The sequence below is a fragment of the Ranitomeya variabilis genome, chromosome 1 (assembly GCF_051348905.1).
Source record: "Ranitomeya variabilis isolate aRanVar5 chromosome 1, aRanVar5.hap1, whole genome shotgun sequence".
NCBI classification, from domain to species: domain Eukaryota; kingdom Metazoa; phylum Chordata; class Amphibia; order Anura; family Dendrobatidae; genus Ranitomeya; species Ranitomeya variabilis.
Window position 1 is genome coordinate 749,288,262 of NC_135232.1, and position 18,328 is coordinate 749,306,589.

General features: G+C 43.8%; 1 protein-coding gene across 1 annotated transcript in view; it reads left to right on the plus strand.

Annotated features, from left to right (window-relative positions):
• GAK (cyclin G associated kinase) overlaps nucleotides 1–18,328 on the plus strand; it is a 175,941-nt gene that overhangs the window by 33,066 nt on the left and 124,547 nt on the right. The window contains exons 6-9 of the mRNA XM_077270235.1: nucleotides 3,647–3,772; nucleotides 5,873–5,962; nucleotides 8,000–8,135; nucleotides 12,430–12,542. Of these exons, the coding sequence (XP_077126350.1) occupies nucleotides 3,647–3,772; nucleotides 5,873–5,962; nucleotides 8,000–8,135; nucleotides 12,430–12,542 (465 nt within the window). The remainder of the gene's footprint in view (nucleotides 1–3,646; nucleotides 3,773–5,872; nucleotides 5,963–7,999; nucleotides 8,136–12,429; nucleotides 12,543–18,328) is intronic.

Genomic DNA, 18,328 nt, shown 5'->3' on the forward strand with positions numbered 1-18,328 from the left:
AGAAATGTAGCAAATTCTCTGCTCCCAAAACCAAATGCCCCCACCTCCCTTCTGAGCCCCAAAGTGTATTTAAACCACCTATAGCGTCCACATGTTTGGCATTTCTGAAGCGATGAGAGCCCTCCTAACTTATGGATCCATGTCTCCAGAAGCACGGGCTGGGCATAACGGAATGGTCACTGCAATGTTCTGGTCACTACGGCGTACTCTTTACTACAATGGCAGTTTGCAATTTTCACTCGGCAAAGTTCATAGCTTCTTGTTTCTGGAATATACCCATGGAGTCAAAATCGTTGCTACACCTGTAAATATATTCCCAAATGGGTATAGTTTCCAAAATGGGGTTACTTGAGTGGGCTTCTGCTCTTCTAGCAATTAGGGGCTCTGTAAACGGAGTCCTCAACCTGTTCTAGAAATATCTGCGCTTCAGAAGGCAAATAGCGTGGCTAAGTAGTACTGTACAGCCGCATATGGGATATTGCCACGTTCAGTAGAAATTGTGGGCCAAATTTTGGTGCCATTTTTACCCACTTCTTGTGTGGAAATGTAAAGTCTGGGGCTAAAACAAAATGTTGCTGGTAAAAATGTAGTTTATTTTTTATTCTCTACCCAAGGGTATTAAATTCTGTGAGACACATGTGGTGTCAATATGGTCACTGCAGCCCTAGATGAATTAATTAGGCTGTGTGCACACATTCAGGATTTTTCACTATAAAAACGTTTAAAAAACACATACATATGCATCCCATCATTTATAATGCATTCCTCAATTTTTGTGCATATTTTGCCTTTTTTTTCCGCGCAAAAAACGCATCGCGGTAAAAATACGCAGCATGTTCATTAATTTTGCTGATTTTTTTCCGGATTTCTCACTATATTATTGCATTGGGAACCTCCGGAAAAAAAATGCAAAAAATCTGTTAAAAAAAAAACCGAAAAAAAACAACACGAAAAAAGCGCATGCAGATTTCTTGCAGAAAATGTCCGGTTTTGTTCAGGAAATTTCGGCAAGGAATCCTGACCTGTGCACATAGCCTTAGGGAGTATAGTTTGTAAAATGAATTCACATATGGGGGGTTTCTGTTGTTCTGGCACCTCAGGGGCACTGCCAATGTGACATGGCCCCCTCAAACCATTCCAGCAAAATGTGAACTCCAATATGACGCCTCTTCCCTTCTGAGCTTTGCACTGTGATCAAAAGTAGTATTCCCCCACATATTGGGTATCGGCGTACTAAGTAGCAATTGCACAACAAATTGTATGTCGCAATTTCTCCTGTTACCCTTATGAAAATGAGGAAAAAAAAAGGGTCTTTGTTCCAGCTCCTTGGGTAAAAATCTTCAAAATTTGATTCCAATAATTACAACATGACAATGGACATGCTCCAAGACACATGGTGCGGTCTTGGAGCATGTCCATTGTCATGTTTTAATTATGCACACAGGGACAGCAAGTGACGCGTTTCGATCTTTATCAAAGCTGCTACTCACAAAAAATGACCAATACTTAAACATGAGCTAAACCAATCAATCTGTGGCTTGAAATCACATGACATGTAAAGTCCTCTAACAATATCTATGAACAAACAATAAATAAACAATTAAAATACAAAGAAATGTGTACAATAAACAAACCAACATATTCATTGATAATGAAACATGATATCATTACGTCTGTTCAGTCCGTCTGGGAATCTGGTGCCAAGGTAATAAATCCAGTATGCTTCACGGGTTAGCAGCTGACGTCTGACATCTCCACCATGTAATGAATTATTCACTTTCTCCAATCCACAAACTTGCAAGGAAGTTGCTTCGCAACAGAGAAAGCAAATTTCACCAAACCTTCAGCAAACAGCCCAATGACATATTACTGGAATTAGGGTCTTCACCAATACCAAAACCCTGGTGACGGACTCACCGTAACTCATTAATCATCTTTGATGCATCCGACCATGGACGTATGGGTACGTCATATCTTTAATGCGGCACCACAGTCGCCGTGATCACATTAAGATGCCTGCTGAATCTTGCAGCACAGCACATGAAGTTGTTGTCCCGTGGGAGGCAACACCCCCCCCCCCCCCCCCTCAACTACGATAGCTGTGATTGGCTGTTTAGTTATGAACAGCCAATCAGAGTTTTCAGGGTTTCAGGCAATGAAATTACCTGAAACACTGATGTCCAGCCTACAATCTGTTCTGTAAGAGCACTGATCATAGGCTGGAGCCTAGCAGCCACAACGTCAACAGGATCAGCTCTAAGTGCGATCAGAACATGACGTCGATCGCCCCAATCAGAGTGCACAAACACGATCTCACCCCGCAGTGACCACCCTGTATTTCCTCATTCTAGCTGTGGATGTGTACAGGGCAGTCTGTGTCATTCTGTGAGCTATGCTGGGCCTTGTGGTGCCGTAGACTTTTTGAAGCCTGTGCCAACACGCCTGGTGCTGCTGAAGTAGTAAGAAGACATTCCTGATCCATACCTGATCTTTCCTAAACCACCCCCATACCCTTCTGCCTCTGAACACTCAATTTTTGCCAGTTTTTTTCTTTTTCATGTGTCGTGCAGCTGTCGAGCGTTGATCAGTGACACAAATCACTGATCTCCACACGTGCTTGCTGTTTTCAAGGACTTTTTTTTGTCCCTGTTTATTTTTTTTTTCTCCCTTTGCACCATTCAGTGTGTGCGTCGTACAGCTACCGAACCGCTGATCAGACGTACGCCACAGATTCGCACCCGTGCTCGCTTTTTGGCATGGACCTTTTTTTTTCCCTCTATTTTTTAGTGCTGAATACTGACACATATCAGTGACCGTTCTCCTGTTGTTTTTGTTTTGCTTTTATGTGGAAAAAAAAAGATCATAAGAAAGCATTTACTGGTAGATTAGTTGATTTAGATTAGGAACAGTAAAAATATACTGTTGTTATCGGCGTCTACTACATGATTTCTTACTGAATTGAGTCCGTGCGTGAATTTTTTAATATCTAAATATATTCTTTTCTTTTTTTCTCCTCTAAATTAAAAAAAAATAAATAAAAGTTTACGCCTAGCACTCCCACACACAGTGCAATTTGGTCCACACACACAGTATTCAGCAGAGGAGGCATACCCTTTCCTTGCCTTCGACACTGATGGTGATGGAGAGGATCCCACTTTTTTTTAATTTTATTTTCCCTCCTCCTTTTCCTAAAGTGATACTGAACAAACACGCAGCTAGCTGCCCTAGGACAGAAACTGAACCAGCGCCCACTGTTACAGACTCCGTATGGACCTCACCCCACAAAGATTGAGACACTGATTCCTGCATTTGTGGTGCAGACAGCAATCAAATTTGACACCACCGTCCTTACAGAAATAGACTGTTTCAAAGTTTGTTTTTTTTTCCCTCAGTATTTTGTACAATTCATGGTGGCCCAAGCAAATTTGTACGCCCAGCAATTTTTGGCACCTTTCGTCTTTTTCTAACTGGACTCCTGTAGACGCAGTTGAAATGATGTTTTGGGGCCTGGTCCTTCACATGGGGTTAACGAAGAAGCCAGAACTTCGGCAATATTGGTGTGATGAGTTTTTGTGTTCCACTTGGCTATGGCCGATAAACTATTAGTATATTAATATTTTATAACTTTTTTAATTTTATTTTACAGGTGGAAAATTTGCTGATCGGTAGCCAAGGAACTATTAAATTGTGTGACTTTGGCAGTGCAACCACAATTGCACATTACCCTGATTATAACTGGACAGCGCAGAGAAGAGCAACGGTTGAGGATGAAGTGAGTAACACACAGAGATGTCCACTGATGTTTGTTTGCTTTGTTGCGTTTACTAAATAGGCAGAATAGAAGCTCCAATTTTAATCAATTCATTCCTATGTTGCCTTCAGAAATCAGTGGTACAAATGGTTTCTACCTCCAAGCATTGAAATGACTTGCACATTCAGTTAAACCCAAATTGCTTTTTTTGTGAGAGCTGGTGCAATTGCTATTGCCAATCACTTTTCTCACCAAAATGAACATTTGGTTGACAATATGGGACAAGAAAGTACTGTATTTTTCAGACTATAAGATGCACCGGACCATAAGACACACCCGAAATTTTGGGGAGGAAAATAGCAAAAAAAAGATTTTTATAAGATGGGGGTACATCTTATTGTCTGAATTTATGGTATCTTACCTGAGGGCAGGAGGTGATAGAGCGGGGTCACAGGAGGCATGGTCTCTTCCTCAGGAAGCCGGTGGCGGCAGAAGTGGGGCAAGGCTGCAGTCTCGGGGTATCCCAGCGGTGCAAAGCTGCGGGTCCGGTGTCGGCGGTGAGGCAGAGCAGAGTTCGTTGCATGTATCAGGGTCCCTTCCTCAGAAGGCCGGCAGCAGAAATGTGGCGATGCTGCGGCCTTGTATCCACGGTGAGCAGAGCCGAGTGCATCATTGGTTTCTCGGCGCCCATTTTCCTGAGGCCACGCGGGCGCTAATTGAGATCTCGGCTGACCTCTCGCTCTCCATTTTCTGGAGGCTGTGGGCTTGAGATCTCGGGGGCCACGGCTTCAGGAAGATGGCCCCAAGGAAACCAATGATGCCCTCCACACTGCTCACCGCCGACACAGAGCTTCAGCATTGCCACACTTGTGCCGCAACCCCCCGGTAAGCTTGCGCTCGGACTTTAAAACGCACCCACCCCTCCCCCCCCCCCATTTTCCTTCCAAATTTTTTTGGGAAAAAGTGCGTCTTATAGTCCGAAAAATACAGTATATTAAGATAAAATACCTTTATTGACAAAGTGGTAATATGTAGCACCACATAAAAGAAGTGCCCGCACCATTAATTTAAAAGAGGACATAATCATATACAATAAAACAATTATAATAAAAACCAAACCCCAAGATAGTAAATAGATTATGTATATCAATTTAAGTATATATCACGGTATATTATGTGCTACAATGTGCACAACAATTATATCCCAAGTACATAAAGGAAATGCCATGGGCCACAAGCAATTTGCGAGCTCAGGCCTGGAAGGAACAAAAAAGAGGGAGATATATTGATATGTGACGGTCAGGGTGTAAGTGCTCCTTAAAAACAATGAATAATATGGAAAGATCAGCCATATTATGCCCATCCTAGGATGTTAGAGGCAGTGAGGCTAAAGGACTGAATAAAATAGGGTAAAGCACAGTTACTATAAGACCAGGGAAGTAATAGAGGTAGGGCACAGTTCCTGTGAGACCTGGGAAGTAATGAAGGTTGAGGACAATTCCTATGAAGCCTAGGATATAATGAGGGAACGGTAAGTTACCTGGGTGGATGTTGGTTCAGGTGTGGCGCATACCCAGACGCGTGTTTCGGAGGTGTCTTTTCCCCTGACGACACCTCTTGTATGTGGTGCTACTTCTTACCACTTTGTCAATAAAGGTATTTTATCTTGATAAACTTTCTTGTCCCATATTGTCTTGATAATGTGTTAGGCTTCTTCTCTTTTGTGCCCACAATTGTCCACCGTTCATCCACCCAGCAGACGTATACCACTTAATCCACAGGCGATTGTATACACCGATTTGTATTGTTGGATATATATCTATTGCTGCGTCCAGTACCTGTTTTACTAAACCAACATTTGCAGAAAATAATCTGAACCCTAGACAAAAAAATGTATTCTGCAATGACCTGTTGCCACCTTGTATCCAAACCTTCCTGCCTGCACTACATCCCAGCTCTGCTCTTTCTTTTCCTTCACGATTCCTATAGTAAAAAAAATTATTTTCCATGAGAAGAGCCAGAGATTATAAATGAACTTCGCATCATAATTGATATCGGATCACCATGCAGTAGCTGTATTACTTCATGCAAAACCATATTACTTTTCCATTCATTTTGTAGGTGATTAGAAACACAACTCCAATGTATCGGACTCCAGAAATTATAGACTTGTACTCAAACTTTCCAATTGGAGAAAAACAAGATATATGGGTAAATATTGGATATAATTTTTTGGGGGGTTTTTGGGTCCTATGTCTGTTCTGTTAACTGTTCTCTACTTGAGCCATGATAAAGAAGGGAGCAGATTTCCAGGCACATTTGATTAGCTAAGCCAGCGCCTACTCGAGAAAGGCTGCTGCGGACGCCGGAAGGTGAGAATATAATGATTTTTTTTAATTATTATTTTTAACATATGTTTTTACTATTGAGGTTTAATGGCAGCATTATTGGACTGCGTTACACCGCGTTATGTCTCGGTGTAGCGCAGTCTGTTTAACGGACTGCTAAAATGCTATGTGGGCGCTGACTGGGGAGTATGGAGGGGGCACTGACTGGAGGGGAGTAGGGAGGGGCCAATTCGCGGCCGGACTGTGCCTGTCGCTGATTGGTCGCGCCCAGCCGACCGCGACCAATGAGTGACACGGGATTTCTGTGACAGACAAACAGACGGAAGTGGACCGTAGACAGTTATATATATATATATATATATACACTCACCGGCCACTTTATTAGGTACACCTGTCCAACTTCTTGTTAACACTTAATTTCTAATCAGCCAATCACATGGCGGCAACTCAGTGCATTTAGGCATGTAGACATGGTCAAGACAATCTCCTGCAGTTCAAACCGAGCATCAGTATGGGGAAGAAAGGTGATTTGAGTGCCTTTGAACGTGGCATGGTTGTTGGTGCCAGAAGGGCTGGTCTGAGTATTTCAGAAACTGCTGATCTACTGGGATTTTCACGCACAACCATCTCTAGGGTTTACAGAGAATGGTCCGAAAAAGAAAAAAAAATCCAGTGAGCGGCAGTTCTGTGGGCGGAAATGCCTTGTTGATGCCAGAGGTCAGAGGAGAATGGGCAGACTGGTTCGAGCTGATAGAAAGGCAACAGTGACTCAAATCGCCACCCGTTACAACCAAGGTAGGCCTAAGAGCATCTCTGAACGCACAGTGCGTCGAACTTTGAGGCAGATGGGCTACAGCAGCAGAAGACCACACCGGGTACCACTCCTTTCAGCTAAGAACAGGAAACTGAGGCTACAATTTGTACAAGCTCATCGAAATTGGACAGTAGAAGATTGGAAAAACGTTGCTTGGTCTGATGAGTCTCGATTTCTGCTGCGACATTCGGATGGTAGGGTCAGAATTTGGCGTAAACAACATGAAAGCATGGATCCATCCTGCCTTGTATGGAGCATCTTTGGGATGTGCAGCCGACAAATCTGCGGCAACTGTGTGATGCCATCATGTCAATATGGACCAAAATCTCTGAGGAATGCTTCCAGCACCTTGTTGAATCTATGCCACGAAGAATTGAGGCAGTTCTGAAGGCAAAAGGGGGTCCAACCCGTTACTAGCATGGTGTACCTAATAAAGTGGCCGGTGAGTGTATATATATATGTATGTATATGTATGTATATATATATATATATATATATATATATATATATATATATATATATATATATATATATATATATATATATATATATATAGAGATAGGTAGATAGATTCCTTAAGGCTGGCGTTGTACATGCCAGTGTTCATGAAGGAGTGTGGTGTAGTGAGATGCACAGAATTTATTAAGAGGCATATACCACGTAATGAACTCTCAGGTGTGTGCGCATCACCAGAAATGCTGCCATCGGGCTGCAGTAACTTTTCTGGTGCAAATTACGCCTTTAAAGTGGCGTGGCCAATGCTTCTTCCTGCCCAAGCTCCGCCCACGTTGGCAAAGCTGGCGTGGAAAAGACAAGTCACAACTTTTTTGCTCACCTTTGCGGAAAAAAAAATCTTGCATTTTTTCCTATGTGTTTTATGCCGGAGAGCTGGTACAAACACTTTAAATAATTGTCCCATTAATTTCTGATTTCTTTCTGCAGAATATTCAAATTTGAAGTCCCCAAGTAGATGCTAATTTTCCGATTTTAACATTATCTTTCTATTTTAATTCATCTTGCATCACTGTTAGCCAAGTTAGACATTCTTTGATCTCTGATCTTTTGTGATGCTGTGCTTTGCCTCAGGCTCTTGGCTGTATTCTCTACTTATTGTGCTTCAAGCAACATCCATTTGAAGATGGAGCCAAGCTTCGTATTGTAAATGGGAATTATTCAATACCAGAAGATGATGCCAAGTACCTTGTTTTTCATGGCCTCATTAGTAAGTGGGCTAATACAAAATCTCTTGTGGTGTTTAATGTACAAGGCAAATGTAGTGCTTACACATGAAGATCTGAGCTGCCAGCTTCTGATGTAGTGTGGCTTGTCACATACCTGTAATGGTGTAAACTTTTTAGGGAACGCGAATTTCAAGGGTGTTTTTTATTATGACCGAATAAAGGTACCGTATATACTCGTGTATAAGCCAAATTTTTCAGCACCTCTTTTTTGTGCTGAAAATGCCCCCCTTGTCTTATACACGAGTCATTGTACCAGAAAGACGGCGGAGGTGGGGGAGCAGCGGGTCACAGAGGCAGGAGCCGACGGCTGTGGCTGTAACTGCCCGCTGCTAAAGAGAAAGGAATATTCACTTAAATTGCAGTGAATATTAATTTCTCTTATAGCACGCACAGTTACAGCCGCAGCCGCTGGCTTCCAGCAGACATCCTACTTACCTTCCCTGCGCGCCCTCGCTGCATCTCCTTCTGGTGCCAGCAGCTCTTCTGGCTGAGCAATCACATGTCCCCACTCATTAAGGTAAAGAAAATTCACCCCTCTCCACTCCTATAGGCATGGAGAGAATACTCATCACCTTAATGAGCGGGGGCACGTGATCGCTGGCCGGAAGAGCTGCTGTCATTGGAGATGCAGCGAGGGCTTGCAGGGAAGGTAGGTAGGATCTGTTTTTTTGTTTTTTTTTTTAATAAGAAACATGCATACAAGGATAGGGGATTAGGAGCCATGCAGACGGGGACTGGGAGCCATGCATACAAGGACGGGGATGGGAAGCCATGCATACCAGGATAGGGATCAGGGGACAATACATACCCTACTTGTACTCGAGTCAATAAGTTTTCCAAGTTTTTCGTGGCAAAATTAGGTGCCTCGGCTTGTTGTCGGGTTGACTTACACTCGAGTATATACGGTATGTTTACACAGAGTATTTGAAATAGGAAAAAATGCTTTGAGATCTTTTTTTTTTTTTTTTGCTGAACCTCCATTTTCTTTGCCACTTATTAAAGCTGCTTTAGAAAGTACGTAAAATAGTGGCACCTTATTTACAGCACACTTTTTTACCATCAAAATCAATGCAGGAAAACTCTGTAGGATCCAATCTATCCCATGTTAACTGGAGAAGTGTGTTGGTGCCATATCACAGAAGGGAAAACTGGAAAGGGTAGAGGGTGCCCTACATTAATAGGCGTAAATAAACTATAAACGGATGCCGCACTATGCATAAGAAGTAGTATAGTACTAGGGAAGGAGAAAAAAGTAAATGCATGGAAATAGCGCACTCCAGAGAGAAAATTAGGCAAAAAAGTGTAAATTTATTAGCTCATTGACATACAAAACCACCAAAGATAGATTAAAAACATTTAAGAACAGGTACAGAATAACACAACCACATACCTGGTATAAAGCTATAAGGTAGTCAAAGACTATGATATAGAGTAAAATGGGGACTGCCCCCATTAGGACAACTCTGGCACAGCAGGGCAAATATCAACAGACAATGTATATTATACAAAATATCAACATAGAAAACCTTGTATTATGTAGGTTATCAAATAGCATAGAACCGAAAGTGGGCGTCCCCAAAGACGGTAGCTAAGTACATTTGGATTGTTGGGCCCGACAAAGAACCACCCCAAACTGCTAAGACACGGAGCAAATGTAAATCATATAAATATCCCAAGGTGTAATAGCCTAAGAAATGGCAGGTAATGACCTATAAAAAATTAATAGAATGGGGGAATCAGAGAGCATTGAAAGTGGAAACACCGGTGGTAGCCATACAAGGCCAACATATATCACCTATGTCGGGCAGTTGAAGGGTTAAGACAGAGAGTCAAGAATGTCCATAGTAAGAGGAGAGCGGTCCCGGGACCAGGGGGGGTGGAAGAGACTCATGTGCCATATCACATAAGAACATTTGCTGCTGGAGTTTAAGGGTATGTGCACACGTTGCGGATTTTGCTGCGGATCCGCAGCGTTTCTGCAGCTGCGGGTCCTCAGCAGTTTCCCATGAGTTTACAGTTCAGTGTAAACCTATGGGAAACCGAAAACGCTGTGCACATGCTGTGGGAAAAAAAACGCGCGGGAACGCAGCGGTTTACAATACGCAGCATGTCACTTCTTTGTGCGGAATCGCGGCGATTTTGCACACATAGGAATGCATTGATCCGCTTACTTCCCGCATGGGGCTATGCCCACCATGCGGGAAGTAAGCGGATCATGTGCGGATGGTACCCGGGGTGGAGGAGAGGAGACTCTGCTCCAGGCCCTGGGAACCATATTTGTGTAAAAAAAAAAAAAGAATTAAAATAAAAAATGATATACTCACCTTCTGATGGCCCCTGAAGTCCTCTCAGCGCTGCACGCGGCCGTCCGGTCGCAGGGTTGCTATGCGAGCAGGACCTGCGATGACGTCGCGGTCACATGACCGTGACGTCACGAAGGTCCTTTTCGCATAGCATCTTTGGAACCGGACCGCCGAGTGGAGCGCCGAGGAGATCGGGACGTCGGAGGGTGAGTATAACCATTTTTTTAATTATTTTTAACATTACTATTGATGCTGCATATGCAGCATCAATAGTAAAACAAGTGCAGGAGTAAACCCGCAGCGGAAACCGCAAGACAAACCGCGATAAATCTGCAGGGATAACCGCAGCGGTTTTGGCCTGCAGATTTATCAAATCCACTTTGGGAGAACGTGCGCAGAGGAACCTTCCTACGTGTGCACATAGCCTAACCCTTTAAAGGGAACCTGTCACCCCGTTTTTTCAGTATGAGATAAAAATACCATTAAATAGGGCCTTGATTGACAGGCGAAAACGGCGACTTTGGTAAGGTATTTCGGCAGCATAGGTGGGGAATCAGGGTACACAAAATACACTATCGTCCAGCACAGCTCAGGCCCTATTTAATGGTATTTTTATCTCATACTGAAAAAACAGGGTGACAGGTTCCCTTTAAAGGGAACCTGTCAGCAGGATTGTGCTGGGTAACCTACAGATGGTGTCAGATTGTTGCTGTTATACTGATTAAAGTGATAACATCTGTCTTGTGGTTGTTTAATCTGTACTTATAGTTATCAGTTAATGAGATTCTCGTGCTTCGGGGCGGCCTGTGGGGGGGCCTTTTTATAGTGCTCTGCTTAGCTATTCATTCTGATGGCTTATGACTTATGCATATACTATTTTAAGGTTAGAAAATAACAATTTTCATCCAGCCTGCCCAGTAGCATCTATCGCCATTTTGCTGAAGTAAGTTTTTTTTTTTTTTTCTAAGCCAACACTATTTTATGCAGTTTGTAAAATAGGGGGCAGGTCACTGAGGGATCAAGCGACCTGTCATAAGCTGTACAGATGAATATGTAAACAGAGCACCACATAAAGGCCGCCCCTGAGCACGAGAATCTCATTAACCGGAAACTATAAATAAAGATTAAACAACAACCACAAGAAGGATTTCATCAACCAAGGTATCGGTATTATAGCGCCAACCCGAAAGTGTCTGTAGTATACCGAGCAAAATCCTGATGATAGGTTCACTTTAAGGATTGGGCTTTCATGGCAACCTATCGGCGCCTCGTAATCATGTTGATGTATGCTTAGAACAGTGTGCCACCCTGCTGGCATACTGTTAATGCTGCTGTCATATGATAATAGCTGCATTTGACACGTTAACAGCCACATACAAGCGTTGAGTATTTGGTCAGTTTTTTACCTCAGTATTTGTAAGTCAAAACCAGGAGTGGAAAGATCGGAGGAAAAGTATAATAGAAACACGTCCCCACTTCTGTATGTTTCAGCCACCCCTGGTTTTGGCTTATAAATACATGTGCACTGGGCCTTACGGGTAGATGATGGCTGCTTATTACACCGATCACCTGCTGGCAAAGATGCAGGCTCTGCTTGTGAGCCTGCATCAATGGCAGGGAGCTGGCATATGACGTTAAAGGGTTAAGATTAAATTTGCCAAGCCCTGGCTGGACGCACATACTGTGCACTTGTGAAAAAAATCTATAGTAGTAGCAATAGAAAAGAAAAATCTGGCCAGAGATAGATTTGGCTCCTCCAGAACCAAAAGTTAACTGGTCAATTCTGCCAAACCTATGTGTGTTCCATCCGCTCACTCCATTTGAATGAACACGTGCATGTTTATGGTGGAGACGTCGAGACAAAAACTGTTGAGGACTGCTAGCTCTAGAATTATTTCAGCTATTAGTTATAGATTGCTTACAAATGTTACATTTATTAGTACGGTAACTTTTTTTTAAAATTATTCTAAAGAATCCATGTTGAAGGTGAATCCCGATGAAAGATTGTCTATCGCAGAAGTGGTCACTCATCTACAGGACATTGCAGCAGCAAGAAATGTGAATCCTAAATCTCCCATCACTGAGGTATTTTGAGAGTATTTAAAGTTCTTGATGGGCATAACTGAATATTTTTTTTTTCTCCTTTTTTCTTTTACGCTGGTAACATATACCGTAGTTAATTTACCTTTGAATGATACCTCTGTGCGTTTTAACACATCATCAAAATTTGTGCTTTAATCCAAATAGTATGAACCTATATATTGCTGAGCACAGCTTCTCTCCATCTCCGATCCTTTACTCTGAGGACAGCAAAAATTACATGACAGGCTCATTTAATAATGAGGACCTGTCAGTTGCCCCCCTAAATTGAGTTGCGAACCTTTTGTTTTGCCACTTTCATTTTGCGCAGCTGTGCAGAGATATTCACATTTGTTTGGCTATGGATTTTGTGAATTGGTAAAATATTTTGGTATTGGCCTGCTGGATTGGATCTGACCCTATCCATTCCCGACCATGGCCTAAAATACATGTTTTAGGATTAAGTGAAATTTGGAGGCCATAAACTTCCATGATTAATTATACAGCATGCCCCCACAGTTCAGCCAATATAGAACAGTGCTAAAACATATGCAGTAACTCTCCTTCCTCCCTGCATCTTGGGACAGATATCATCTCTAAGGCCCATTTTACATACGGTAATACTTTGGGGGTTCTGTAGACTCTCTGCACCAGAAATGGAGACCTTCTCTGGGCCTCATTGATCGAGATCATTCTTGTCATTTCAAGGACATCTTGCCACTACTCCATAGAAATGCTTCCCTCTGTCTCTAATCAATCTTTTACCAAGGCCATGAGGTCTCCCAGAATTTTTAACAACAAAGATTTATACAGTAGTGAGATCTAGTACCCCATTTGTCGAGATGAGATCCAAGATAGTTTCCTGAGTTCTAATTGCGTGCCTTAGTTGTAAGTATTTTAAAAAAGCAGAATTAATCAGATTGAACTCCTTGTTTAAAATGGACAGAAATACTCATCTGCAAATAATTGGTACACATTTCACACCGTCTTCTCCAATTCCCAAACCCCTCCAAGTGTAGACGTTCCCTCAGACAAGGGTTATCTCTAGTGTTGAGCGATACCGTCCGATACTTGAAAGTATCGGTATCGGAAAGTATCGGCCGATACCGGCAAAGTATCGGATCTAATCCGATACCGATACCCGATACCAATACAAGTCAATGGGACTCCTGTATCGGACGGTATTCCTGATGGTTCTCAGGGTCTGAAGGAGAGGAAACTCTCCTTCAGGCCCTGGGAACCATATTAATGTGTAAAATAAAGAATTAAAATAAAAAATATTGCTATACTCACCTCTCCGACGCAGCCTGCACCTTACCGAGGGAACCGGCAGCGTTGTTTGCTTAAAATTCGCGCTTTAACTTCCTTACGCGAAGTCCCGGCTTGTGATTGGTCGCGCGCCGCCCATGTGGCCGGGACGCAACCAATCACAGCAAGCCGTGACGTAATTTCAGGTCCTTCAGGATTTTAAAATTACGTCACGGCTTGCTGTGATTGGTTGCGTCCCGGCCACATGGGCGGCGCGCGACCAATCACAAGCCGGGACTTCGCGTAAGTAAGTTAAAGCGCGAATTTTAAGCAAACAACGCTGCCGGTTCCCTCGGTAAGGTGCAGGCTGCGTCGGAGAGGTGAGTATAGCAATATTTTTTATTTTAATTCTTTATTTTACACATTAATGTTGTTTCGATACCGATACCCGATACCACAAAAGTATCGGATCTCGGTATCGGAATTCCGATACAGCAAATATCGGCCGATACCCGATACTTGCGGTATCGGAATGCTCAACACTAGTTATCTCACATTGGGGTATACTTAAAGCAAGCCTTTATTTCCAGCAAACTTTTGCAAGTGCACCAAATGTTCTATATAAAGAATACAGTTGGAAACTGAAATGTTATATATAAAGAATACAGTTGGAAGCTGTCTTGAACTACCTTTACATTTATGATATTCCAAAAGCTCTAAAAGATGCTTGCTTCCCCCCAGGTGCTTCAGCACTGATATTCCCACCTCATGCTTCGCCTTCAATGCCCATCCTCTAAAGTGCTGGAATTGAGGGTCTAAAAAGTATTCCCATATATGTGGCAGTGCTAATCCCCCAACCCCCCCGATCCCTAGGTAGCTTCAACTTTTCCAGTTTAGTCCAGGGAATGCCCCTCTTCCAAACGAAGTCTCTGAAAATGTTCTGTATTCTTCTAAACCAATACTTAGGAATCCACACTGGGGAATTATGGAGAATACATAGAACACAGGACATGAGACACATTTTCTTTACATTTGTTCTACCTAGCGCTGACAGCGGTGGTTTTCCACCAAGCACTAATTTTTCTTCTCATTTTAGCCGCCATAGGACTGAGATTTATAGGAATACACTCCTGCATTTCTCTGTCTTCATTGGGGGACACAGAGCGCATGGCATAGTCTGCTGCCATCTGGAGGCTGACACTATTACAGTGTAAATTAAAATTGGCTCCTCCCAGCAGACTATACCTCGCCTGCTCCCTTAGTTTTGTGTAGTGTCAGTTAGAGGCAAGGTCTGTTGCAGACCTGTCTTAGGCTTCTTTCACACTAGCGTCGGGCTCGGCCCGTTGCTGTGCGTCGGGCTGACGTTCCCGACGCTAGCGTTGTCTCCGCCGCACAACGGGGGCAGCGGATGCATTTTTCCAGCGCATCCGCTGCCCCATTGTGAGGTGCGGGGAAGTGCGGGGAGGTGGGGGCGGAGTTGCGGCCGCGCATGCGTGGTCGGAAAAAGTGGACCGTCGTGAGCAAAAAACGTTACATGTAGCGTTTTTTGCTCCCGACGTTCCGCCACTGCACGACGCATCCGTCGCACGACGGGTGCGACGTGTGGCAATCCGTCACAATGCGTCGCTTCATGTTAATCAATGGTGAAAAAACGCATCCTGCAAACACTTTTACAGGATGCGTTTTTTCGGCAAAACGACGCATTGTGACGGAATGCAGTTAACGCTAGTGTGAAAGTAACCTTAGTCGTTAGGTTGGGTGTTAACCGTCTCTTTTGTGTTTCCCAGCTGGCTTGTGTTCAGGGTAAAATGGTGTAATTGTTCACTCTGTTTCATCCACACTGTGACGAAGAATACATGTTGTAATTGTGCAGTCCATATCCTCTCAATTCAGTATGGCCAGACCAGAGTACCTAGAAAGACTGTGTTGGGTACTGGAGCGGTGGTCTGTAGCTCCTGCCCGTCCCACGCATCGTTCGTGTTGTATGGAGCAGAAGAATGGATTTTGAGTCTTTAGGACAGATAAATATAGCCCAGTTGTGACTGTGTGTGTGTCCCTCACCCCAACCCACCACCTCTCTGCCACTTATTTCCTCACGTATTTTTCCCCCAACTCGGCACCCCGTCTTTTAGAGTATTTAGGAGGGGGTGGTCAGCTGTGACTAGGGGTCGATGGTTATGAGGAGTGATCAGGTCTTGATGCCCAGCTTTTTGCGTCCTGCATGCGGATCCGGATTCAGCTGCATTGCTGGGCGGGGTAATCATGTCTTGTGTGACTGAGGGCTGTCTTGGTCCACCCTGCTGGCTTCCAGGGAAAGCCCCCTTATTTTCTGAGGATCTCGCGGTTACCTGGTTCAGGTGGGGTCAACTGTGTTCAGCTGTTGATCATCCGCGTCGCCTCTTCCCCTATGCAGCCGTCCTGTGTGCGGCATTGCTGCTGCTATGGCAGTGACGGACGTAGCTGGGTCTCTGTCGGGCTGCTGGCCAGTCGGATTCACCAGTGTGCTGTGGCCAATCTGCACGGCCACTGAGTTGATCAATCAGTGTTGTCCTATCAGCAGTAGAGATGAGCAAATTTGTTCGGATCAGCGCTTATTCGGCAAGCTATAGTGTGTACCAAATAAGCTGAAGATGGATTGCTCCGGCTGATCATCTGTTCGGCTCCGCAGCTGCATGTGTCGCGGCTGTGTGACAGTCACGACACATACAGTTGTGGCCAAAAGTATTGACACCCCTGCAATTCTGTGAGATAATACTCAGTTTCTTCCTGAAAATGATTGCAAACACAAATTCTTTGGTATTAGCTTCATTTAATTTGTCTTAAATGAAAAAAACACAAAAGAGAATGAAGCAAAAAGCAAAACATTGATCATTTCACACACAACTCCAAAAATGGGTCAGACAAAAGTATTGGCACCCTCAGCCTAATACTTGGTTGCACAACCTTTAGCCAAAATAACTGCGACCATCCGCTTCCGGTAACCATCAATGAGTTTCTTACAATGCTCTGCTGGAATTTTAGACCATTCTTCTTTGGCAAACTGCTCCAGGTCCCTGATATTTGAAGGGTGCCTTCTCCAAACTGCCATTTTTAGATCTCTCCACAGGTGTGCTATGGGAATCAGGTCTGGACTCATTGCTGGCCACCTTAGAAGTCTCCAGTGCTTTCTCTCAAACCATTTTCTAGTGCTTTTTGAAGTGTGTTTTGGGTCATTGTCCTGCTGGAAGACCCATGACCTCTGAGGGAGACCCAGCTTTCTCACACTGGGCCCTACATTATGCTGCAAAATTTGTTGGTAGTCTTCAGACTTCATAATGCCATGCACACGGTCAAGCAGTCCAGTGCCAGAGGCAGCAAAGCAACCCCGAAACATCAGGGAACCTCCACCATGTTTGACTGTAGGGACTGTGTTCTTTTCTTTGAATGTCCTATGTTGATGCCTTTGCCCAAAAAGCTCTACTTTTGTCTCATCTGACCAGAGAACATTCCCGCCGCTTATTCGGTAAGTGCTATAGCTTGCTGAATAAGCCCTGACCCGAACAAATTCGCTCATTTCTGATTGGCAGTGAATGTCCAAAAAGAAAAGGACAGGATGGCACTCACTGTCCCATTTATGGGACCCATAGAAGCTCACATTGTGCGAAACAGCCGTTGTCCAGCAACTCCACTCAAGACTCTCCTGACTGCTGCTGCTGTTTTTATGCAACTTCAATAAAAGGGATTTTTCTAATGGTATGGCGAATGCCATCCTCTCCTTTTGATTTTGGACTTTGACTTTGTTCATTTGGTTGACTGCTTTGGATTGGCACCCGAGAGTCCGGGGATGGGTCTAATCAATGTTTTCCTGATACTCTCAAGTTTATTGGATAGAAGGTGTTGCAGCAGTGCGAATATTCTTTTGCCCTTGCACGTGACGTGGTGTTATCAGCAGTGGTTTCCTTCGCCCTCCCCTTTAGTGCCGCCCCTTCCTTTTCCGGCAGTGGCGCTATATCGCTTGGCAGTAGTTTAAAGATGACCCTTGCATGGGACCCTCACTCACGTCTTCCTGCTTCTGACACTCCCCGAAGCATAAAGGACACCAATGACACATACGTGTTCTTCTGGGACCTTGAACAGTGGCAGGATGTTGACATATGTAAGCTGATTATTGGTTCTCTTTAGCAACTTTTCTTAAAGCACTGCTTATTCTTTTTATTTTTTCTTTCCTTGATTTCTGGCTCTTTTAATGTCCAGAATCCAGAGAAGACCATGCACGCCCATCGGGACAGCCCGCACTAGTCATTTATTATGCATGCTTAGGTTGTAATAATATGTTTTCCACTGGGCTATCTGTGGTCTACTCCACCTCTCTCCTTGCTTATACCTGCTCAGGGGACCTCTATAATGTCAGAATAGAGTATAGAGTATAACCCTCTTGCTTGGGCTTGCGATCTAGCCCTGTCTGTAGCTGAACTAATCAGTGTCCAGGACACTGGTTACTGTTGTGCAGTGTTTACCAATAGCGGCTGCATCTCCGGTGGCCCCAACCACCGCTGTGAGTGAGT